This window comes from Bombyx mori, chromosome 8, assembly GCF_030269925.1.
Source record: "Bombyx mori chromosome 8, ASM3026992v2".
Classification (NCBI taxonomy): domain Eukaryota; kingdom Metazoa; phylum Arthropoda; class Insecta; order Lepidoptera; family Bombycidae; genus Bombyx; species Bombyx mori.
The window spans coordinates 15057931-15082334 of record NC_085114.1 but is presented as its reverse complement, the minus strand read 5'-3'; the positions used below and the strand labels follow the sequence as shown (position 1 = coordinate 15082334).

Here is a 24404-nt window from a genome sequence, read left to right as displayed (position 1 = left end):
TGCGGACTCACAAGATGTCCTACCACCAGTAAATTCGCAATAGGCTGAGAATATCTGACGAGAAACTCAGCGGGCTCGTGTAAAGGGCAACGTTACGTAGTGAAGAAGGAGGATCAATCAGGACTTGTCTAGGGACATCGAAAGCGGCTGACTGATGCGGAGTAATTGCCAGCGGACACGATAAATGTCGCATGCTGTTGCAATCAACAAAACCTAGTTCCTAAGCATCCCAAGAACAAAGTCGTATTAAACTTCCAAATTCAGTTTACAATTTGGAATCTATTTCATTTTGTATGTACGCGATAATAAGTATAACTTGTTTTGGGGTTGAAAGTAAAAGAATAAAACACATTACCTACATTACTAATCGTAATAAATTTCAGATTACAATACTGTTACGCCAGTAAGAGTAACGCCATCTATCGCCGAATAGCCGAACGAATGTCAAAGGATCTAGTAACATCTAGAATTCTCGAAGAGTGCAACACCATCTTTTGACAGATAGCGGAAACACATCGAAGCTACTCGACTTGCCCAGAATGTACTCGATAAACCTAGTGATGTCGTATCGACTATAAAAGCGTTACAAAGATTGCAGTCAGTTAGTAATCGGAACTCCTCGAAGCGAAACAGCGAACGGATCATTTGAAGCGAAGCGGAAGAAGTGAATTGAGAATTTTAAAGTGTTTGTGAAGTACCTATTTTACGTGTTCTAAGTGCTAATACAGGATTAAGTTGTACTCCGGTAGAATATTTATTTAACCGGGACCCCAGCGCGTAACAATACAATTGATTCAAGGTGGGTAGAAAGAAAAATACAAATATATTATATTATATAATAAACAAAACCCAAATAAATTACAATTAAAACTACAGTAACAATATTGTATCTCGTGTTTATTTTCAACATTTTACATTATGAAGATTATGACGTATTCAAAAACTTTTTTTAACATTTCAAAAATACTTGTACGTTTCTTCACTATTTTAAACTATAAACCACATTTTTCGGTTTGATTTAAGGCAATTTCTTTTTTTATGTTCCTGTTTGTACGCTCTATTTATTCTAACAATTTTCCATCCACTTTTGGATTTTCGCTGATAATTTCTAAAAGGTATTCGAAAAAATTCTATACACTCGGGATCTTGTAATTACTCATTATTGCGTCTTTAGTGTAAGTTTTTAACGTTCTCGATAAGGTAAAAGTTAACTCAAATTTGTATGGAGTTGGTACGGCTTCCCTTCGTTTGCCGCTAGGGGCGCTGTTCCAACTCCATACAAATTTGAGTAACTTTGAACTACGAATCAATGCGGACCGATAAAATTCACGCAAACACAATCCCCAAAGCAGTGAATACATTATTAAACGCAGAACCGTTACTAAAACTGTCTATAGTAAAGTTTAAAGTGATTGATCTTCGTATTTAAGAGCAGTGGACAACGGACAACGACAAACAGTGAGGACACTTCAGATAATTTGCAGCTCTATTATAGGTAGAACCAAACGAGAGCAGTTCTCATCACAACGGATCTTGAATTTCATTAAAACAAAATAAACATTATTTTGACGTCAACATCTTACTCAATGCATACGTCATATGTGGCCAATCGACGTGTGTCTTAGCATTAGCTCGGCTATTTTGGCCCCAAATGACGTCACAGGTAATGAAATTGCTTAGAACTTTTCGATATTCGCGCGACAAATCATAGAAGAGAAAAGCACTCCAATTCCCATGTCTTTACGTGAACAGTTTAGTCATCATTATATATTATATTATTATTTTCAATCTCCCCGTAAACACTTGGCATTTCATTAATAAAATCATCTAAATCTTTGATTACATAAATAGAAAATCAAACCTTTTTTTTTGTGTTCACATTATTAATAATATTAGATGAATTTTTTTAATTATATTTTATATTATCTTAACTTAAAAGTAAATATAAACAAAATTACATTATTAAAATGCTATTTCCACCGGCTTCTTTGAACTTCTCTTAGCGATCAGTGTGTTTAGTGCGAGTTTTTTAACGTTCTCGATCACGTAAAAGTTAACTCAAATTTGTATGGAGTTGAAACATCTTCCCTACGTTTACCGCTAGGGGCGCTGTTCCAACTCGATACAAATTTGAGTTAACTCTTACGCGATCGAGAACGTTAAAAAGCTCGCACTAAGCACTCTAAGGCTAAGACCGACGACGCATCGGACAGTGTTACATTTAATTGAACACTCACGCGACATTATCTTAAAAGCGAATTTTAAAATTAAAACAAATTCCCGACACATAAAAACGATAACTTAACTATCATCTAATATTTATATATATATATCTAATGCTTGTGGTTTTGTTTGTTCGCGTTCGAGGCGTTTGACTTTAAATTTGGGACATTACGATGTCAAAGTTACAATTGATTTTAATGAATAAATACATGAATTGATATCTGTTAGATTATATATTACGTATTTGGCTAGCGATGTTTTGTATCGGGCTTCTGTTTGTCTTGGGGTGACAGATGACTCAATCAATTTATTTAATTTGCGGGTAGTGCGGGGGCCGATGCATTGTCTTCTAGTTTTTTTTTTAAATTGTATTTCCCCTTGTACAAACCCACGGCCACCTGGCGTCAACCGGACCCCTTAGGCAAGTCTGAGCTCCAGACCTTCATATCAGAAGGTGTGACTGGTTCGCCGGAGAACGAGGGAGAGTGGGTGCACCTACCCGTGCGGACTCTATTGCCATCAGTAATCAAGATTTTTTTTATTGCCCTTGTAGTCAGACGAGCATACGGCCCACCTGATGGTGAGTGGTTACCGTCGCCCATGGACTTCAGCAATACCAGGGACAGAGCCAAGCCGCTGCCTACGAAACTACTATTTTGGCAGGTTAACATTGGAAAAGCTTTATAATACCATCAATGTATGTTAAGTTTTCTTTGAATACTCCAGTGTTCTTAGTGCGAGTTTTTTAACGTTCTCGATAGCGTAAAAGTTAGCTCATATATATACGGAATGGGATCGTTTGCGTACGTTTGCCGCTAGGGGCGCTGTTCCAACTGCATACAAAAATGGCTTAACTCTTACACTATCTAGAACGTTAAGAAACTCGCACTAAGCACACAGGACAGGAGAGGAGTTGGCGTCACTAGCCACGCTGCTGCCCCTCGCCCTGAGATATCAGGTTCAAGTTCCACTTGTATAAAGGTTATTTCGTCCTTCGAACCCGACTATCTGCTTTACGGCAGAGACAGATAAAAGTCTCCGAGCATCGACACAAAACTTGCGTATTTGTCTCAAAAACTACGTAACTTAAGACCCTTCATGGAGACCGGCTACGCTACAGTTTAAATACTAATGTCCTCGGCGCATAAAACCGGACATCGGATTACTAGCGGTAGGACCTCTTGTGAGTCCGCACGGGTAGGTACCACCACTCTGCCTATTTCTGTCGTGAAGCAGTAATGCGTTGCAGTATGCGTAATGAGAAGATGCATGTGACTAGGAGATGTATAGAAATGGTAGTGCAAGGTAGAGGGGGAAGAGGTCGACCGAAGAAGACATGGATGGAGTGTGTGAATGACGATATGAGAGAGAGAGGAGTAAGTGTTGAGATGACGGCTGATAGAAGAGAATGGAAGAGAATTAGCTGTGCCGACCCCACCTAGTGGGATAAGGTGGAGAAAAAGAGGAAGCAGTAATGCGTTTCGGTTTGAAGGATGGGGCAGCCGTTGAAACTATACTGAGACCTTAGAACTTATATCTCAAGGTGGGTGGCGGCATTTACGTTGTAGATGGTTAACACTAGGTCGGCTGTGAGCTCGTGCACCCATATACACAATAAAAGATAAAGTTGTCTACGTGAGTAGTTTTAAGAGATATCTCTTGAGCTCGCCGTGAGCTCGCGCGCGGCTGTCGGTTCCTGAACCACATCGGCTCAGCTGGCCACGTGCGACATAAGCTCCCAGACAGCACCGACCCCCGTGTTCAGACTACCCTCACAGCGAGTTGAGGGCGGCTACTCCCAGCGGCTCTTCTTGCCGCTCTTCCGGACCCTCTCGGGCTTGTCGTCGGGCGGCGGCGCGGGCTCGTTGACCCCGGGCTGGACCCGCGTCTGCTCCCACGAGTGATCTGACGACGCTGTGAACTGAAAAATCGGATGAGTTTCAACGAGTCGTGTACTTTACTGTCTTACAACGTCTCACAACTTGAGGCGTTTTTTTTTAAAAGGCAATTTTATGACCTGGTAACTAAGACCTTTAAGTCAAGTCTTATTTTAATTTATATTCTTATTTTTATGAAAAAAGATAATACGGAGTGAAATGAAATGAAATGAAATGAAGATGATTAATTTGAGACATTAATTAACTGGAATGAAATTATCTCAGTAAAATGGTGGTCATTTATTAAGATTTTTTCAGTGGACTTTTTGGAGGATCCCGAGGAGTTACGTCCAGCGGCTTTGTTTCATTTTCCCACATTTGTGTACTTTCACAGATATTAAACAGTTAATAAACCACCGTTATTACACATTTAAACCTGAAGAAACACTAAATAGACAAAATAAAACAAATCACACAATTTCACTCCTCGCGTTCCCGCCAAAAAGTCCTTGAGGCATGAGATTAAAATCTCAACTCCAACGTATGAGGAGTGTTCTTCTTGCAGCAGGAAGTAACAAGGTCACCACTACACGTGTGGACATACTGCCAATTGTTATACGCATCTGCATTATATTTTTTAACAATTCCAAATATTTTATGCGTATACACTCGTTTCATTTATGGTATTTAAGAATTTGTTAAATAATTGAGATTTTAGTAATCGTCAGCGTGAAGGTGAGTTAGGGTTGTGTTGTCGCACCTGGTTGTACTGTGAGCGGAAGGCCTGCTTGAGGGAGGCGAGGCGGTCGGTGGCGGGCCCGTGCGGCTCGCAGGGCGCGGGGGGCGCGGGGGGCAGCCCCGGACGCTCCTTGTACCTGCGCACGTCACATGCTCAATGACCGCACGGGGAGGGGGAGGGGGGCTTTGGGGGGGCATGAACTCCTAATAAACTTTCCATAAAATGTATACTTGTATAAATACTGTCGAAATAGATTCCAAAACACCCTGTATAGTGTACAATTTAATTAGTAACTATCTATATTTTTCGCCTTGATATACCCTTTGTGGGACACCCTGTATATCCCTTTTGGACATCTCAATTCAGAGCTCTGTTTAACACATCGACTGTCATGTAGGTCACCGGTGCCCTACGCGGCGCACTGAAGTAATTATCTCGATTTCTGTTATTAAACGCCTAGATTGCCTTCTTTTGTTTGTTAACGTATGTTTTAGTCTTTTAGGTCTCTTGGAAAAAGATTCATTCTCATTATCTTTGGATTCGTTTTTTCCAGTCTACTAGATGCTCCAACTCCTTAATGATAAGTAGAAGAGAGAAATCGAAACAATTACTTTAGTGCCTACATGGCAGTGAACGTGTTAAGCTCACCTTATTAGCTTATGAATATTTAAAAACATCTAACATTTAAAAAAAAGGCATGCCAGCTGAGTTTCTTGCCAGTTCTTCTCAGGACGAAGGCTAGTTTTTGTGAATTGACGGTAGTTCTTTTTGACAAATTCAACAAGTATACTTTCATATATGTTGAAAAAAATATTTTTTTTTATTGATTTTATTTGATTTACCCCAAGCCGCAGCCGCCGATGTTAAGATTCTTTCCTTTTCCTTTCTTGAAGCGCGACTTCCTAAACCAGGCCGACTGCATCGCCAACTGCAGAAGCTCGTCGGGCACCACCTGCGACGCGAGACACACCTCGATCGATCGCTCTTGTCTAATCCCATCCAATTAGGGACAGACAAAATGTTATGAAATCAGCATACAGAATTTTTTTTATTGCCCTTGTAGGCAGACGAGCACACGGCCCACTTGATGGTGAGTGGTTATCGTCGCCCATGGACTTCAGCAATGCCAGGAGTAGAGCTAAGCGGCTGCCTACTGCTTAATAGTCTCCACAAGCCTCGTTTGAAGGACATGTCATAGCGCTCGGGAAACAACGTGGAGGGGAGCTCATTCCATAGCCGGATGGTACGTGGCAAAAAAGACCTTTGATTTGATATGTTAAAAAACTCGCACTAAGCACACTGGCTTGGCTTATGAACAGTAGTCGGCGGGTGACGTCACAGCACCGACTGACTGGGCAGAGGTACTGGCCTGTTGCGCGGCCTCCAGGTTCCTCAGCAGGTGCCCCGCGAAGTCCCGGTCGTGCTGGCGCAGCAGCAGCGAGTGCGCGTCGCCCGGCACGCCGGCGCGCCCCGTGCGGCCCACGCGGTGCGTGTGCGTGTCGATGTCGCGCGCCACCGTGTAGTTCACCACCGTGCGCACGTGCGGGATGTCCAGGCCGCGGGCTGCGGGCGGGGGTACCAATGTAGCCTTGCTCGATATTTATTAACAGTAACATTTTTATTTTATTTTTTACTAGAATTTGCCCGCGACTCCCTCCGCGTGGAATAGTTACTTTGGCATAACGCTAAATTTAACCCCCTCTTCATTTACGCAGAAAGTGAAAATATTTTTGAATTATAAAATGTTAAGGAGCTATTTAAGCCCCTATCTTGAAACATTCACTATTGGTGCTCCACTTGTATTGGCCTTATCGCTATGTTATATATATTAGCCTATAGCCCTCTTCAATAAATGGGTTATGTAACACTGAAATAATTTTTCAAATCGGACCAGTAGTTCCTGAGAGTAGCGCGTTCAAACAAACAAACTTTTCACCTTTATACTATTAATATAGATTGCATGAATGGTTGGACCTGGTATTAAGTGGTTACTGGAGCCCATAGATATCTACAACCTTAATGCCGCCACCTACCTTGAGATATGAGTTCTAAGGTCTCAGTATAGTTACAATGGCTAGCCCGCCCTTCAAACCAAAACGCATTACTGCTTCACAGCAAAAATAGACAGGGCGGTGATACCTACCCGCGCGAACTCACAAGAAGTCCTACCACCAGTAATACAATACGTTTAAGTATAATGTACCGTACCGGCAACGTCGGTGGCAACTAGTATGTTAGTCTCCTGCCTCTTGAAGGCCGTGATGACTCTGTTCCTGTCCGCCTGCTCCATGTCCCCGTGCAGCAGCAGCGCGTCGTACTGCTGCACGCCCAGGTTGGCGGCCGTCTGCTCCGCCTCCAGCTGCCGTGTTCAGAAACTGTGTTTATACTACCTAGTATCTTTTTGGAACGAAGTTCCTTATGAGACGATGCAGACCAGTACCGTAATCGGGAAAAAACGTCCATAACGTAAGATTTTTATTAGTAATGCACACAGTGTACGACTTAACTTTGTAATAATCGGATCGGAAGGATCCGTAATGACGTGTTTAGGGTAACATCGACGGTTTACCATTCGGTCCACAAGATAGGGTAGTATGTAGATAGGGTGGTATGTACCTAGTATCGATATTATATCTAGTATTATGAACGACCTACTAGGTACAACAGAGTCAGCCTTACTCGTGTTTCTAGTCACAAAAACTAGGGATATCTAAAGGGGAGGAGACACTTTTTGCTTAGCTCGTTTCCAAAGAGAAAGTAAAGTCTCATCAGAAGTAATTAAATAACAAGTAATATTAAATTATTACACAGTTATTACTACTAATCCTAGTAACTATTGCCATTGTACAGACGCGCATATGGTGCTCATCGTCGCTCAAGGACGTCGGCAGAGCCAAGCTGCTGCCTACCTGCTGAACTCTCCTCAAGCCTCGTCTGAAGACGCTGATGAAGAATGTTTCTGTCCTCATAATGGGACACCGAAGAGTGCTCACGGTAAATTATTAGTTTAATTAAAGATATTAATGTGAGGCGCTCGCTTCTTACCTTTTTCGTAACGAATATGAGCACGCTTCCCGCCGACAGGAACTCAACTAAGTTACTGAGCAGCCATGACCACTTCTCTTCTGGTTTGTTGAATATTCTGTAACAGAAGACGTTTCAGTTAGTATAATAGGTATTTAATGATCGGCACTATACATTGCAATGTGAAATTATAGTGTTTTAAAACTATTAGTGAACCCCACGGCGCTCCGTTACCAGTCCAACACGTCACCGCAGCCCTACTGATGGATACCCCGGCCGGAGGACCCCTCGTGCTGCGGACGCTGTGTGATGGACCAAGTTACTGCGAATGCCCGCTGTATATTTATTTTGTTCGACAAATCAGGTGTCTGTTGGATACGGAGCCTGAAAATGGAACCTGTCCATATTGTGACTGCTCCCCCGCGTGACACTGAGCGTGACGTACCGGACGTGCTGCGTGACGAGGTGCGCCGGCTCCCCCGCGGCGCCGTGCTGCTAGTGCGGGCACACTGAGCGTGACGTACCGGACGTGCTGCGTGACGAGGTGCGCCGGCTCCCCCGCGGCGCCGTGCTGCTAGTGCGGGCACACTGCGCGTGACGTACCGGACGTGCTGCGTGACGAGGTGCGCCGGCTCCCCCGCGGCGCCGTGCTGCTAGTGCGGGCACACTGAGCGTGACGTACCGGACGTGCTGCGTGACGAGGTGCGCCGGCTCCCCCGCGGCGCCGTGCTGCTAGTGCGGGCACACTGCGCGTGACGTACCGGACGTGCTGCGTGACGAGGTGCGCCGGCTCCCCCGCGGCGCCGTGCTGCTAGTGCGGGCACACTGCGCGTGACGTACCGGACGTGCTGCGTGACGAGGTGCGCCGGCTCCCCCGCGGCGCCGTGCTGCTAGTGCGGGCACACTGCGCGTGACGTACCGGACGTGCTGCGTGACGAGGTGCGCCGGCTCCCCCGCGGCGCCGTGCTGCTAGTGCGGGCACACTGCGCGTGACGTACCGGACGTGCTGCGTGACGAGGTGCGCCGGCTCCCCCGCGGCGCCGTGCTGCTAGTGCGGGCACACTGCGCGTGACGTACCGGACGTGCTGCGTGACGAGGTGCGCCGGCTCCCCCGCGGCGCCGTGCTGCTAGTGCGGGCACACTGCGCGTGACGTACCGGACGTGCTGCGTGACGAGGTGCGCCGGCTCCCCCGCGGCGCCGTGCTGCTAGTGCGGGCACACTGAGCGTGACGTACCGGACGTGCTGCGTGACGAGGTGCGCCGGCTCCCCCGCGGCGCCGTGCTGCTAGTGCGGGCACACTGCGCGTGACGTACCGGACGTGCTGCGTGACGAGGTGCGCCGGCTCCCCCGCGGCGCCGTGCTGCTAGTGCGGGCACACTGCGCGTGACGTACCGGACGTGCTGCGTGACGAGGTGCGCCGGCTCCCCCGCGGCGCCGTGCTGCTAGTGCGGGCACACTGCGCGTGACGTACCGGACGTGCTGCGTGACGAGGTGCGCCGGCTCCCCCGCGGCGCCGTGCTGCTAGTGCGGGCACACTGCGCGTGACGTACCGGACGTGCTGCGTGACGAGGTGCGCCGGCTCCCCCGCGGCGCCGTGCTGCTAGTGCGGGCACACTGAGCGTGACGTACCGGACGTGCTGCGTGACGAGGTGCGCCGGCTCCCCCGCGGCGCCGTGCTGCTAGTGCGGGCACACTGCGCGTGACGTACCGGACGTGCTGCGTGACGAGGTGCGCCGGCTCCCCCGCGGCGCCGTGCTGCTAGTGCGGGCACACTGCGCGTGACGTACCGGACGTGCTGCGTGACGAGGTGCGCCGGCTCCCCCGCGGCGCCGTGCTGCTAGTGCGGGCACACTGCGCGTGACGTACCGGACGTGCTGCGTGACGAGGTGCGCCGGCTCCCCCGCGGCGCCGTGCTGCTAGTGCGGGCACACTGAGCGTGACGTACCGGACGTGCTGCGTGACGAGGTGCGCCGGCTCCCCCGCGGCGCCGTGCTGCTAGTGCGGGCACACTGAGCGTGACGTACCGGACGTGCTGCGTGACGAGGTGCGCCGGCTCCCCCGCGGCGCCGTGCTGCTAGTGCGGGCACACTGAGCGTGACGTACCGGACGTGCTGCGTGACGAGGTGCGCCGGCTCCCCCGCGGCGCCGTGCTGCTAGTGCGGGCACACTGCGCGTGACGTACCGGACGTGCTGCGTGACGAGGTGCGCCGGCTCCCCTGCGGCGCCGTGCTGCTAGTGCGGGCACACTGCGCGTGACGTACCGGACGTGCTGCGTGACGAGGTGCGCCGGCTCCCCCGCGGCGCCGTGCTGCTAGTGCGGGCACACTGCGCGTGACGTACCGGACGTGCTGCGTGACGAGGTGCGCCGGCTCCCCCGCGGCGCCGTGCTGCTAGTGCGGGCACACTGAGCGTGACGTACCGGACGTGCTGCGTGACGAGGTGCGCCGGCTCCCCCGCGGCGCCGTGCTGCTAGTGCGCACACTGCGCGTGACGTACCGGACGTGCTGCGTGACGAGGTGCGCCGGCTCCCCCGCGGCGCCGTGCTGCTAGTGCGCACACTGCGCGTGACGTACCGGACGTGCTGCGTGACGAGGTGCGCCGGCTCCCCCGCGGCGCCGTGCTGCTAGTGCGGGCACACTGCGCGTGACGTACCGGACGTGCTGCGTGACGAGGTGCGCCGGCTCCCCTGCGGCGCCGTGCTGCTAGTGCGGGCACACTGCGCGTGACGTACCGGACGTGCTGCGTGACGAGGTGCGCCGGCTCCCCCGCGGCGCCGTGCTGCTAGTGCGGGCACACTGCGCGTGACGTACCGGACGTGCTGCGTGACGAGGTGCGCCGGCTCCCCCGCGGCGCCGTGCTGCTAGTGCGGGCACACTGAGCGTGACGTACCGGACGTGCTGCGTGACGAGGTGCGCCGGCTCCCCCGCGGCGCCGTGCTGCTAGTGCGGGCACACTGAGCGTGACGTACCGGACGTGCTGCGTGACGAGGTGCGCCGGCTCCCCCGCGGCGCCGTGCTGCTAGTGCGGGCACACTGAGCGTGACGTACCGGACGTGCTGCGTGACGAGGTGCGCCGGCTCCCCCGCGGCGCCGTGCTGCTAGTGCGGGCACACTGAGCGTGACGTACCGGACGTGCTGCGTGACGAGGTGCGCCGGCTCCCCCGCGGCGCCGTGCTGCTAGTGCGCACACTGCGCGTGACGTACCGGACGTGCTGCGTGACGAGGTGCGCCGGCTCCCCCGCGGCGCCGTGCTGCTAGTGCGGGCACACTGAGCGTGACGTACCGGACGTGCTGCGTGACGAGGTGCGCCGGCTCCCCCGCGGCGCCGTGCTGCTAGTGCGGGCACACTGAGCGTGACGTACCGGACGTGCTGCGTGACGAGGTGCGCCGGCTCCCCCGCGGCGCCGTGCTGCTAGTGCGGGCACACTGAGCGTGACGTACCGGACGTGCTGCGTGACGAGGTGCGCCGGCTCCCCCGCGGCGCCGTGCTGCTAGTGCGGGCACACTGAGCGTGACGTACCGGACGTGCTGCGTGACGAGGTGCGCCGGCTCCCCCGCGGCGCCGTGCTGCTAGTGCGGGCACACTGCGCGTGACGTACCGGACGTGCTGCGTGACGAGGTGCGCCGGCTCCCCCGCGGCGCCGTGCTGCTAGTGCGGGCACACTGAGCGTGACGTACCGGACGTGCTGCGTGACGAGGTGCGCCGGCTCCCCCGCGGCGCCGTGCTGCTAGTGCGGGCACACTGAGCGTGACGTACCGGACGTGCTGCGTGACGAGGTGCGCCGGCTCCCCCGCGGCGCCGTGCTGCTAGTGCGGGCACACTGAGCGTGACGTACCGGACGTGCTGCGTGACGAGGTGCGCCGGCTCCCCCGCGGCGCCGTGCTGCTAGTGCGGGCACACTGCGCGTGACGTACCGGACGTGCTGCGTGACGAGGTGCGCCGGCTCCCCCGCGGCGCCGTGCTGCTAGTGCGGGCACACTGCGCGTGACGTACCGGACGTGCTGCGTGACGAGGTGCGCCGGCTCCCCCGCGGCGCCGTGCTGCTAGTGCGGGCACACTGAGCGTGACGTACCGGACGTGCTGCGTGACGAGGTGCGCCGGCTCCCCCGCGGCGCCGTGCTGCTAGTGCGGGCACACTGCGCGTGACGTACCGGACGTGCTGCGTGACGAGGTGCGCCGGCTCCCCCGCGGCGCCGTGCTGCTAGTGCGGGCACACTGAGCGTGACGTACCGGACGTGCTGCGTGACGAGGTGCGCCGGCTCCCCCGCGGCGCCGTGCTGCTAGTGCGGGCACACTGAGCGTGACGTACCGGACGTGCTGCGTGACGAGGTGCGCCGGCTCCCCCGCGGCGCCGTGCTGCTAGTGCGGGCACACTGCGCGTGACGTACCGGACGTGCTGCGTGACGAGGTGCGCCGGCTCCCCCGCGGCGCCGTGCTGCTAGTGCGGGCACACTGAGCGTGACGTACCGGACGTGCTGCGTGACGAGGTGCGCCGGCTCCCCCGCGGCGCCGTGCTGCTAGTGCGGGCACACTGAGCGTGACGTACCGGACGTGCTGCGTGACGAGGTGCGCCGGCTCCCCCGCGGCGCCGTGCTGCTAGTGCGCACACTGCGCGTGACGTACCGGACGTGCTGCGTGACGAGGTGCGCCGGCTCCCCCGCGGCGCCGTGCTGCTAGTGCGGGCACACTGAGCGTGACGTACCGGACGTGCTGCGTGACGAGGTGCGCCGGCTCCCCCGCGGCGCCGTGCTGCTAGTGCGGGCACACTGAGCGTGACGTACCGGACGTGCTGCGTGACGAGGTGCGCCGGCTCCCCCGCGGCGCCGTGCTGCTAGTGCGGGCACACTGAGCGTGACGTACCGGACGTGCTGCGTGACGAGGTGCGCCGGCTCCCCCGCGGCGCCGTGCTGCTAGTGCGGGCACACTGAGCGTGACGTACCGGACGTGCTGCGTGACGAGGTGCGCCGGCTCCCCCGCGGCGCCGTGCTGCTAGTGCGGGCACACTGAGCGTGACGTACCGGACGTGCTGCGTGACGAGGTGCGCCGGCTCCCCCGCGGCGCCGTGCTGCTAGTGCGGGCACACTGAGCGTGACGTACCGGACGTGCTGCGTGACGAGGTGCGCCGGCTCCCCCGCGGCGCCGTGCTGCTAGTGCGGGCACACTGAGCGTGACGTACCGGACGTGCTGCGTGACGAGGTGCGCCGGCTCCCCCGCGGCGCCGTGCTGCTAGTGCGGGCACACTGAGCGTGACGTACCGGACGTGCTGCGTGACGAGGTGCGCCGGCTCCCCCGCGGCGCCGTGCTGCTAGTGCGGGCACACTGAGCGTGACGTACCGGACGTGCTGCGTGACGAGGTGCGCCGGCTCCCCCGCGGCGCCGTGCTGCTAGTGCGGGCACACTGAGCGTGACGTACCGGACGTGCTGCGTGACGAGGTGCGCCGGCTCCCCCGCGGCGCCGTGCTGCTAGTGCGGGCACACTGAGCGTGACGTACCGGACGTGCTGCGTGACGAGGTGCGCCGGCTCCCCCGCGGCGCCGTGCTGCTAGTGCGGGCACACTGAGCGTGACGTACCGGACGTGCTGCGTGACGAGGTGCGCCGGCTCCCCCGCGGCGCCGTGCTGCTAGTGCGCACACTGCGCGTGACGTACCGGACGTGCTGCGTGACGAGGTGCGCCGGCTCCCCCGCGGCGCCGTGCTGCTAGTGCGGGCACACTGAGCGTGACGTACCGGACGTGCTGCGTGACGAGGTGCGCCGGCTCCCCCGCGGCGCCGTGCTGCTAGTGCGGGCACACTGAGCGTGACGTACCGGACGTGCTGCGTGACGAGGTGCGCCGGCTCCCCCGCGGCGCCGTGCTGCTAGTGCGGGCACACTGAGCGTGACGTACCGGACGTGCTGCGTGACGAGGTGCGCCGGCTCCCCCGCGGCGCCGTGCTGCTAGTGCGGGCACACTGAGCGTGACGTACCGGACGTGCTGCGTGACGAGGTGCGCCGGCTCCCCCGCGGCGCCGTGCTGCTAGTGCGGGCACACTGAGCGTGACGTACCGGACGTGCTGCGTGACGAGGTGCGCCGGCTCCCCCGCGGCGCCGTGCTGCTAGTGCGGGCACACTGCGCGTGACGTACCGGACGTGCTGCGTGACGAGGTGCGCCGGCTCCCCCGCGGCGCCGTGCTGCTAGTGCGGGCACACTGAGCGTGACGTACCGGACGTGCTGCGTGACGAGGTGCGCCGGCTCCCCCGCGGCGCCGTGCTGCTAGTGCGGGCACACTGAGCGTGACGTACCGGACGTGCTGCGTGACGAGGTGCGCCGGCTCCCCCGCGGCGCCGTGCTGCTAGTGCGGGCACACTGCGCGTGACGTACCGGACGTGCTGCGTGACGAGGTGCGCCGGCTCCCCCGCGGCGCCGTGCTGCTAGTGCGGGCACACTGAGCGTGACGTACCGGACGTGCTGCGTGACGAGGTGCGCCGGCTCCCCCGCGGCGCCGTGCTGCTAGTGCGGGCACTGAGCGTGACGTACCGGACGTGCTGCGTGACGAGGTGCGCCGGCTCCCCCGCGGCGCCGTGCTGCTAGTGCGGGCACTGAGCGTGACGTACCGGACGTGCTGCGTGACGAGGTGCGCCGGCTCCCCCGCGGCGCCGTGCTGCTAGTGCGGGCACTGAGCGTGACGTACCGGACGTGCTGCGTGACGAGGTGCGCCGGCTCCCCCGCGGCGCCGTGCTGCTAGTGCGGGCACTGAGCGTGACGTACCGGACGTGCTGCGTGACGAGGTGCGCCGGCTCCCCCGCGGCGCCGTGCTGCTAGTGCGGGCACTGAGCGTGACGTACCGGACGTGCTGCGTGACGAGGTGCGCCGGCTCCCCCGCGGCGCCGTGCTGCTAGTGCGGGCACTGAGCGTGACGTACCGGACGTGCTGCGTGACGAGGTGCGCCGGCTCCCCCGCGGCGCCGTGCTGCTAGTGCGGGCACTGAGCGTGACGTACCGGACGTGCTGCGTGACGAGGTGCGCCGGCTCCCCCGCGGCGCCGTGCTGCTAGTGCGGGCACTGAGCGTGACGTACCGGACGTGCTGCGTGACGAGGTGCGCCGGCTCCCCCGCGGCGCCGTGCTGCTAGTGCGGGCACTGAGCGTGACGTACCGGACGTGCTGCGTGACGAGGTGCGCCGGCTCCCCCGCGGCGCCGTGCTGCTAGTGCGGGCACTGAGCGTGACGTACCGGACGTGCTGCGTGACGAGGTGCGCCGGCTCCCCCGCGGCGCCGTGCTGCTAGTGCGGGCACTGAGCGTGACGTACCGGACGTGCTGCGTGACGAGGTGCGCCGGCTCCCCCGCGGCGCCGTGCTGCTAGTGCGGGCACTGAGCGTGACGTACCGGACGTGCTGCGTGACGAGGTGCGCCGGCTCCCCCGCGGCGCCGTGCTGCTAGTGCGGGCACTGAGCGTGACGTACCGGACGTGCTGCGTGACGAGGTGCGCCGGCTCCCCCGCGGCGCCGTGCTGCTAGTGCGGGCACTGAGCGTGACGTACCGGACGTGCTGCGTGACGAGGTGCGCCGGCTCCCCCGCGGCGCCGTGCTGCTAGTGCGGGCACTGAGCGTGACGTACCGGACGTGCTGCGTGACGAGGTGCGCCGGCTCCCCCGCGGCGCCGTGCTGCTAGTGCGGGCACTGAGCGTGACGTACCGGACGTGCTGCGTGACGAGGTGCGCCGGCTCCCCCGCGGCGCCGTGCTGCTAGTGCGGGCACTGAGCGTGACGTACCGGACGTGCTGCGTGACGAGGTGCGCCGGCTCCCCCGCGGCGCCGTGCTGCACGCGGACGGGGTCGTGCAGCGCGTCGCGTGCCAGTCGCTCCACGCGGCGCGGGAAGGTCGCGGAGAACAGCAGCGCCTGTCGCTCCGGCCGCACGTGGTTGCAGATCGAACGGACTTGTGGCTCTGACGTACAACAATTAAATACATCATTCGAATTCTTCGACCATTAACATTTGATAATCTTATTGTTGCATTTAGAATACTTTATTACAATTACTTTCATTAAAGAATAAGTAAAAAATTGTCTGTAATCACACTTCTCATTATTAGAGTGAAGCGTCCCAAAATATGACCTTCATATCAATAAACATGAACTACCGATGCTTAATGTAACTAAGTAGTATGTTTTCGTTTGTGGTGCGTTATATTTAGGATGAGCAGAATTCGGTTCGATCTTGCTCGCCTTTTGCATAATAATAGTAGTAGTTTGTTAATTTTTTTTATTTTATTTTTTTTATTGCCCTTGTAGGCAGACGAGCATACGGCCCACCTGATGGTGAGTGGTTACCGTCGCCCATGGACTTCAGCAATGCCAGGGGCAGAGCCAAGCCGCTGCCTACCGAACCAATTTATATATTTATAATTAACCAATTTATGTATGAATCAATTACATTTAACCATAATAAATGTTATCACAAATTATTGGAGACTCACCAAATCCCATATCAAACATTCTGTCAGCCTCGTCGAGCACTAGATAGGTCACCCTTTGTAGATTTGTAGCTTTACACTTGACCAAATCTATGACACGACCCGGAGTGCCTACTATTATTTCTGCACCACCACCTGGAATACCAAGAATTTTTTTTAATACGGAAAGAATCAGATAGGAAATTAAAATGATGACTTAAAATAGACAATCAAGGAAACGCTAGCTTCAGGAAGCTGGAGCCTAAACTGACTAGTATTGTGTAAAATCCTTAGCCTATTTAAATCTAAAGGCAAAGATACACTGTATGCATAGTGTATAATATGTTGTTTCTTTAGTTATGATGTACGATGACATTATTGTACAAAATAATGATTCTCATGCTTTAGCATATATTTAGAATGATTATCACTTACATATTTCTTCTACACTTTAAATTTCTTATTTTGGTTAATAAAATAAAAAATACATGTCAACTAGGAGAAAATCTTCCATCAAAAATAGTCCAATAAACCAACAGTTAAGAATTAAATAACAGGCGACTTCTCTTTTGTGTGACCAAACTATAATGTTCGGATATAACACAGGACTAAATTATTCCGTGACGTTCTCGGCTGCTGCCACCAGAGATTCTTTTTGTTTAAATCAACCTTTACTGTAATTACCTTCCAACGCTTTAACTTGTTCCCATTTCGATCCACCACCGTAACAGCACACACACCTTATGTTGTACACTTTGCCGAATTTCTTCGCTTCCATGTAAATCTGAAATAGAAACATCAAAGAATAAAAGCAACTTTAAAGCAGTCAATCTTGTAGACATAGCTCACAGCAACCTAAGGTTTATATGAATGTGTTACTATTTATAATATTTACAAAATTCAAGCAAAAAATAAATACAAAAACTTTTCCCTAAAACGATAAGTTATCTCATTAGTAATTCTAAACACAATGATACAATATTTACTAAAAGTATAAATAATTATAGTTTTTTGTACTGCACACAATGTATCACGTACAGATGACACGTCAGGTCAGCACTATAACATATGTATATAATATACGGTGCTATAAAATACATATAAACTTATACAATTTTGATTAACACTGAACTGAGTGCTCTGAGGAATTGTTCGAGATGATACCGGCATCTCGTTTTTACTATCGCACCGCCCGCCACCGGAATAGAGTTCATCCATACTACCTGGAGCCACTGCGGTCATCCACAGTGCGTTTCCCGAGATCTTTTTTGCCACGCACCATCCGGCTATGGAATGAGCTCCCCTCCACGGTGTTTCCCGAGCGCTATGACGTCCTTCTTCAAACGAGGCTTGTGGAAAGTATTAAGCGGTAGGCAGCGGCTTGGCTCTGCCCCTGGCATTGCTGAAGTCCATGGGCGACGGTAACCAATCACCACCATGTGGGCCGTATGCTCGTCTGCATACAAAAGCAATAAAAAAAAAAAAAGAGTATGAGAAAATACGTTTTTTAGTTATTAGTTTATAGTAAGTGGAGAGAGATGTTTGCTTTTACTGATGAAGTTTGTAGTTTAAATATTATCATTTTATTTGTATAGCCTAGCAGAACTATATAAGAAGTATATTAGTAAGATGTTGTAGTTTCCAACATTTCTCCTGAAAAATTCCATAATTTGCATAAGTGACGTTACCACACCGTAAGTGCGATATATATATTCATATGTTTAGCTTTCGTTAATTACATTTTCTGTTTATGTTCGGCCACTACAGCATCGAGAGTGCTATCCTTTGAATTTAAACGAATCTTATCTATACCTGTTGAGCTAATTCTCTGGTGGGAGCAAGGATGAGTCCTATTGGTCCATCGCCGGGCGCCAATTCCTTCTGATCCATGATGTGAACCAGTAGCGGCCACAGAAACGCGCACGTCTTGCCTGAGCCGGTTCTGGCAATACCTAGAAATTATAAAGCTAAAGTTGAAGAGTTATCTTGTTGGCAAATTGTTTAATGACAAAGAATAGCCGTTGCTAAACAACCGGTTTGTTTTCATTCTATTATAGAGTATACACTATAGTTCACTGAAACCATAATTAAAAGTGCATTTAATTATTTATTTAATTAATTATTTTAGCAACTAAGGCAATTTTCACTATTCACTTCGCTTTCTTGAGGTGACCCGTTCGTCCCTTCACTTTGAATAACTCCCTTTATGTCGTCAATGACGCGCCGTTATAATCGTTTCGACTTTGCAACGTACCAGAAAATTCAAGAGATGTTCCAATTTGCTATTTAACAACTAATGACGTTACTGGTACCGGCGTAACATTATTAATAGTAATGTATCATGAAAAGTCTAGAAACTGCCTCATTATTACTTGAAGCCCTTTAAAAAGAGATAACTAATGTCGATGCTTGTTCCTACATGGTATAGTATGGTTTTATAGACAAAATATGAAAAATTTGAATGAAATGAAGTTGTCGTGGCCTAAACGATAAGACGTCCGGTGCATTCGTGTTGAAGCGATGCACCGGTGTTCGAATCCCGCGGGCGGGTACCAATTTTTCTAATAAAATACGTACTCAACAAATGTTCATGATTGACTTCCACCGTGAAGGAATAACATCGTGTAATAAAAGTGAAACCCGCAAAATTATAATTTGCGTAATTACTGGTGGTAGGACCTCTTGTGAGTCCGCGCGGGTAGGTACCACCGCCCGGCCTATTTCTGCTGTGAAGCAGTAATGCGTTTCGGTTTGAAGGGTGGGGCAGTCGTTGTAACTATACTTGAGACCTTAGAACTTATATCTCAAGGTGGGTGGCGCATTTACGTTGTAGATGTCTATGGGCTCCAGTAACCACTTAACACCAGGTGGGCTGTGAGCTCGTCCACACATCTAAGCAATAAAAAAAAAATAAAAAAAAATATCAGGAGAATAGCGTGGATACAATATTACCTAATTGCCAATGATTACTACTTTATTGGCTTGTACCCAATACTATTACTTGGATTGAAATTTAAAAAAGATAATTACTTTTACGCAGTAAATACTTAAAATCATTAAGCAGTGTCTATGCGTACTGTTTGTTATAAGGATTCGGGATTTTCCCTTTTTTTAAAAAGAAGTTTTTACAAAATAGGATTTATTGTCTTTGTAATTAATTAATTGTCAGTTTAATATTGGGTATTGAAGGATACAAATTTCAAGTTAAACCAACAAAGGTTTTCTCGCGACGGAGATCGAAAATGGACTGAAGTTATTAGGAACTATGGTTTACTGCTTACCACTTAAAATACTGACTGACCAGGAAAATAGGGGTGCGTCAGCAGTAAAGGATGCAGGGCCGTCTTATAACAGTACCTATAATGTCTCGTCCGGACAAGGCGGCGGGCACGCCGGCGGCCTGCACGGGCGTGGGCTGCGTGTACTCCGAGCGGCGGATGGCGCGCATCAGCTGCTCGTCGAACCCGAGGTGAGCGAAGCTGCTCACGGGCCGAGGGGGATCCGGACCCGTTATCTGGTCAACCAAACAACATGCTTGAACGCAGTATCTGTGTCATGGGACCATACATTAACAATAGTCTGGCCGGCTATTCATCTAACTAGTCCTAGCTAATGCTTTCTCGTTGCACATCCATGGTATATTATCTGCCCAATTTATCTCTTCCCAAATTAATTCTACCACCAGCCTCCTTGTACCTCTAACTTTACTAGCGATCGGCCATTTGGTAAAACTGCACAAGTTAGTAACGGTCACCTACATATAAGTATTTATGTCTCTCAAGTGAATCCCAATCTGACCAATACGTAAGTCAAATTGCAAACTTCCATCTCTTTCAACACTTACATTTGTGTGTTATAAAATAATACTGTCGTAAGGTGAGTGGGCAGCAGCCTTTACTTTGTGTAGACAAGAAAGACATCATAATGTGTATGCCACCATAATTATCACCCTTTAGCCACTTGGGATTGTATTGAGGGTTCTCTAAATTAAATATTTTTTGTGTAAATTTGTGGATACATTAACAAATAAATTAAATCAAATTTAAAATCGTTTATTTAAACTTAGATGTCAGTATGACACACTTGTTGAATGTCAAAATATAAATAACAATGTTAACTCTACCACCAATAAAAATACAGTTAAAACAGTAATTTACAAAATATTTTTATTATAAACCAGTAAAACCCAGCATCATACCACTCTTCTGTAACTATAATTTATAAAATAGATCTATTGAGAGTATTATTATGCCAATGATGGTACAATAATGATGTTTTGTCAAAATCTTTCCCTAAAGTAATAACAACGACTGTGCGAATTTACAAGGCAACCGGATATGTCTACGTTAGTTCCGATGCACACATTGTTAATCTTTTTTTTTATTGCCGACGAGCTCACAGCCCACCTGGTGTTAAGTGGTTACCAGAGCCCATAGACATCTACAACGTAAATGCCGCCACCCACCTTGAGATATGACTTCTGAGGCTTCAGTATAGTTTCAACAGCTGCTGTCACCCTTCCAAGCCGAAACGCATTACTGCTTCACAGCAGAAATATGCAGGGTGGTGGTACCTACCCGTGCGGACTCACAAGAGGTGAATTTATAAACATTAGTAAAATGTCAATATTAAACATACCTTCACACCTAAATTCTTTTTTAATTCCTCAACTTGTTGATGTGTGAGCTTTTCAATATCTTCATGAGGAGTGTAGAAGTTCTTTTCAAATGGTTCATAGTCTATCTCAGAGTGGTCTATAGGAGGTAAGGGATCGATGAACTTTTTCTTCGCTGGAGCTAAAGGATTGCCATCTTCATCATATTCTATTTCTACATCAGATGTGTCATCTGCATTATTCAGAGGATTTTCTTCCATATACCTAAAAGTTTAATGTAAAAATACTAATAATTACATCAGTTGAGCTTTGCATTGTATATCATTAAGATTCCACCACACCTCAAGGGTGTCGATTTTCTACAGATCCACATAACCAGAAGAACAAATATTTACAAACAGATCACATCAAGCAATTTGAAGATTTTATAAGATCTAGATAAGCTTTTTTACAGGTTTATTCCATAAATTAATTGGACGTAATTACAGCTAAATTAACAAAAAACAATGAACGTAAAATTAAAGTAACTTACTTATAATAACTCTCTTCATCATCCATATCATCAATATCACCCCTAGTACCTCTCACACTGTCTTTTCCGCTGGCTGCATTCTCCTTACTGGTGACCAAATCCCGAGCTGCCTGTTGTTCCAACCCAGCCATGTAGGCATCTAGAGGATCTTCATCATCATCATCAGCCTGCAATTTTGTAAAAAAAATATAATTCAATAAGCTATATCTGCATACAACAGTTGACAGGCATTTTAATCAGAGAATCTTAAGTCATGATATTTGTTAATGATGAGAAGATTTTTCTACGAGTGGTACAATTCGCTGAGCTGTTTTTGCTGCAATGTAATCCTGTATTATGTATTCTAATGGTAGGATAACAATTGCAATTTTTTGTTTCCCATTAAAATAGGCTGCTGATTGATCATGTATTTTTCAGCTCATTAATTTCGAAGTGAATATTGTCAAGGATAAAAAAAAAACAAATCAAAGCCGTATTAAGTAGCTGAAACGACTAGATGATCATAGCCAACTGATGTTACTGATGCTGAAAAACACCATACTAAGAACAGTATTACAATTTAAATAAATAAATAAATAAAAAATTGGCAGAATTAAATTTTGAAGATAAAATATCCAATTCTAGACTTCAAGAACTATTGAACCCATGAGTCTCGGTCACTAACCAGATGTATCTGTTTACATATTTATAAAATATCATCATAAGCAGGACAGATTCTAGCTGTCATCTACATACTTACCCTAGAACTGCTTGCTGCATTAGTAGGGCTTCCTGGTGCAGGTATATAAGCCAACGCTGGTGTTGGAGGTTCATCATCATCATCAAAATACCTACGAAACAGAGTCATGGTATCGTTTTCGAGCAAAACATAAATGTGTTTGTAAAATTTGTGAGAATAATGAGATAAATGAGAATATTAATCTAAAAATTCTACTTTATTTATCACTCTACTCTATTTAACAAATTAAAGCTTTGCTCTTACTCATCCTCGGTTTTGGCGCGTTTCTTCCCAAGAGTACCCCATGTGCCAGTTACAGCATTTTGTGTAATAGCACTCATTGTAGAATATCCTTGTTTTGAAAGACCACTGGAAGGCGGTGGGACAGCATGCATAGACGTCGTTGGAGGCGGCACAGCATGGAGAGACACATTCGAAGGGTTTCGCTTCGGCATCGAGAAGCCGGCAAACCCCATTCCTCTACCACCACCGCCCGGATAACTCATTGCGATATTTATTTAATCACAAAATTAAAATTGTTCAAGTCAAGAAAAGTGTTCAAGCCAATTTATAAGGTTATGTGTCTCCTGTATATCATAAATATTGTTTCCTTCAATTTAGAGGTAAACATGAACCCATTGTCAATTATAATGCATGACAATTTCAAAGTAGGTACGTACCTACTACGTATCAAATAATAATTAAATATATTATTGGCAAGCAACTGTATACTATGCATAAATTGAGAATTATCAATTTTTTTTAGTCTAGCCAAAGAGTATCAAACGCTAAGCAATATTAGTCCTAAATAGTCTAGGACATCTAGGTACTAGTAGTTTTAGTTTTCTAATTGGAAAGGCAAAGGTATCATACCATGCACCCTAATTTTTGGTATTTTTTTTAAATGAAAAATGATTTTGTGAAATGAAGTTAATTAACATGAAACATGGCATGAAATGAAATGAGATGAAATTGTTGGACGGTTAAATTTGACGGGATTGGGCTCTGTAGGTGATGAGGGGCTATTTAAAAACACACTTCTTCATTCTAATTATATTGCAGATAGTTTGAACACTGTTACACCATTATAAAATTATTATCTTTATATTTTTATAAAGCTCTTACATGTTTCTTTGACCGTGTCTAGATGAGAAGTTCTGACTTTTTCTTACGAGAAGACAATCATCTGTTTTTTAAATATTTAAAATAATTCTAATATTCGAAATCTGTAATTATGTGTCAAGTGTTGCCTGCCATTACATTTATATTCAAACTCCATCAGAAATGAAATGAAACGAAATTATTGCTCAAAGTCATTATTTAAAATTTGATTTTGATATTGTGAGCTTACGCGTCCCCGACTAGTTAGTGTGTTTTTGATGTCTGTGCACGCTGTCGTAACTCTCGGAGCGCCCTGAGATACTTTTATTTCTATTTAGTTTGTTATCAATGGATGTCGCTGCATGTAAATTCAACAATTCCTGAATCGCAGTGACGAGATGTTACACAGTTGATGACGTTCTCGTATTTCTCTTCCGAAATCATACTTACCAGGCGTAGGGATGCCGTGATCATGCAGGTGGTTTCCCCAGGGTGAGGCTGCTTCATTGCAGTGCGGAGTGGTTGACCCTTGCGATTATTTACATTTTTTATAAGTTTATTGTTGTAACCTTCTTTTCCATATTCCATTATTTGAAATATACTTCGAACACATTGTCATTTTTACCATCTATCATTATTATATTTTATGCTATGTCTTGAAAACATTGTATTATTATATTGGCGACGAGTTAAAAGAAATTAAGATGAACGATGAACAATTCGCATTATTTTTACATGCACAACAAAATCAGCAGGAGCAGATTTTACAAATCTTGAAATTGTTGGTACCAGCAGCTTGCAATACAACAGCCAAGAGCGTGACGAACGACTCTTTTACAAAACATGATACGGATAACAAGATAAGTATAATCAAAAATTTCAATATGGATAAATACAACCCAGATACATTCAGAATTGACGATTACATTGATTTTTTCGAAAACAAATGCAAAATTCTTGATATCGATAACAGCGACTTACAGAAAGATTTGCTTCTGAATTTACTAACACCAGAGATATTCCACGAATTAAAAGTAGCTTTAACGCCTGATTTCGATATAGCTACATACAGCGAAATTTGTAACAAATTATTAGACCTCTATCGCATAAAAACGACGAGGTATAGAGCCTTAACAGAATTTTGG

General features: G+C 49.8%; 1 protein-coding gene across 1 annotated transcript; it reads right to left on the bottom strand.

Moving 5' to 3' along the window:
• Positions 1 to 879: 879 nt before the first annotated feature.
• On the bottom strand, positions 880 to 23013 carry LOC101744021 (ATP-dependent RNA helicase DDX42). The gene is made up of 15 exons (XM_004923647.5): positions 22423 to 23013; positions 22180 to 22270; positions 21441 to 21607; positions 20932 to 21172; positions 19651 to 19807; positions 18106 to 18245; positions 16978 to 17077; positions 16318 to 16449; positions 15612 to 15786; positions 7885 to 7981; positions 7048 to 7198; positions 6209 to 6402; positions 5682 to 5791; positions 4861 to 4975; positions 880 to 4144 (listed from the first exon to the last, which is right to left on the bottom strand). The coding sequence occupies exons 1-15, from the start codon at positions 22662 to 22664 to the stop codon at positions 4016 to 4018; spliced, it is 2241 nt and encodes a 746-aa protein (XP_004923704.1). The 5' UTR covers positions 22665 to 23013; the 3' UTR covers positions 880 to 4015.
• Positions 23014 to 24404: the final 1391 nt, after the last annotated feature.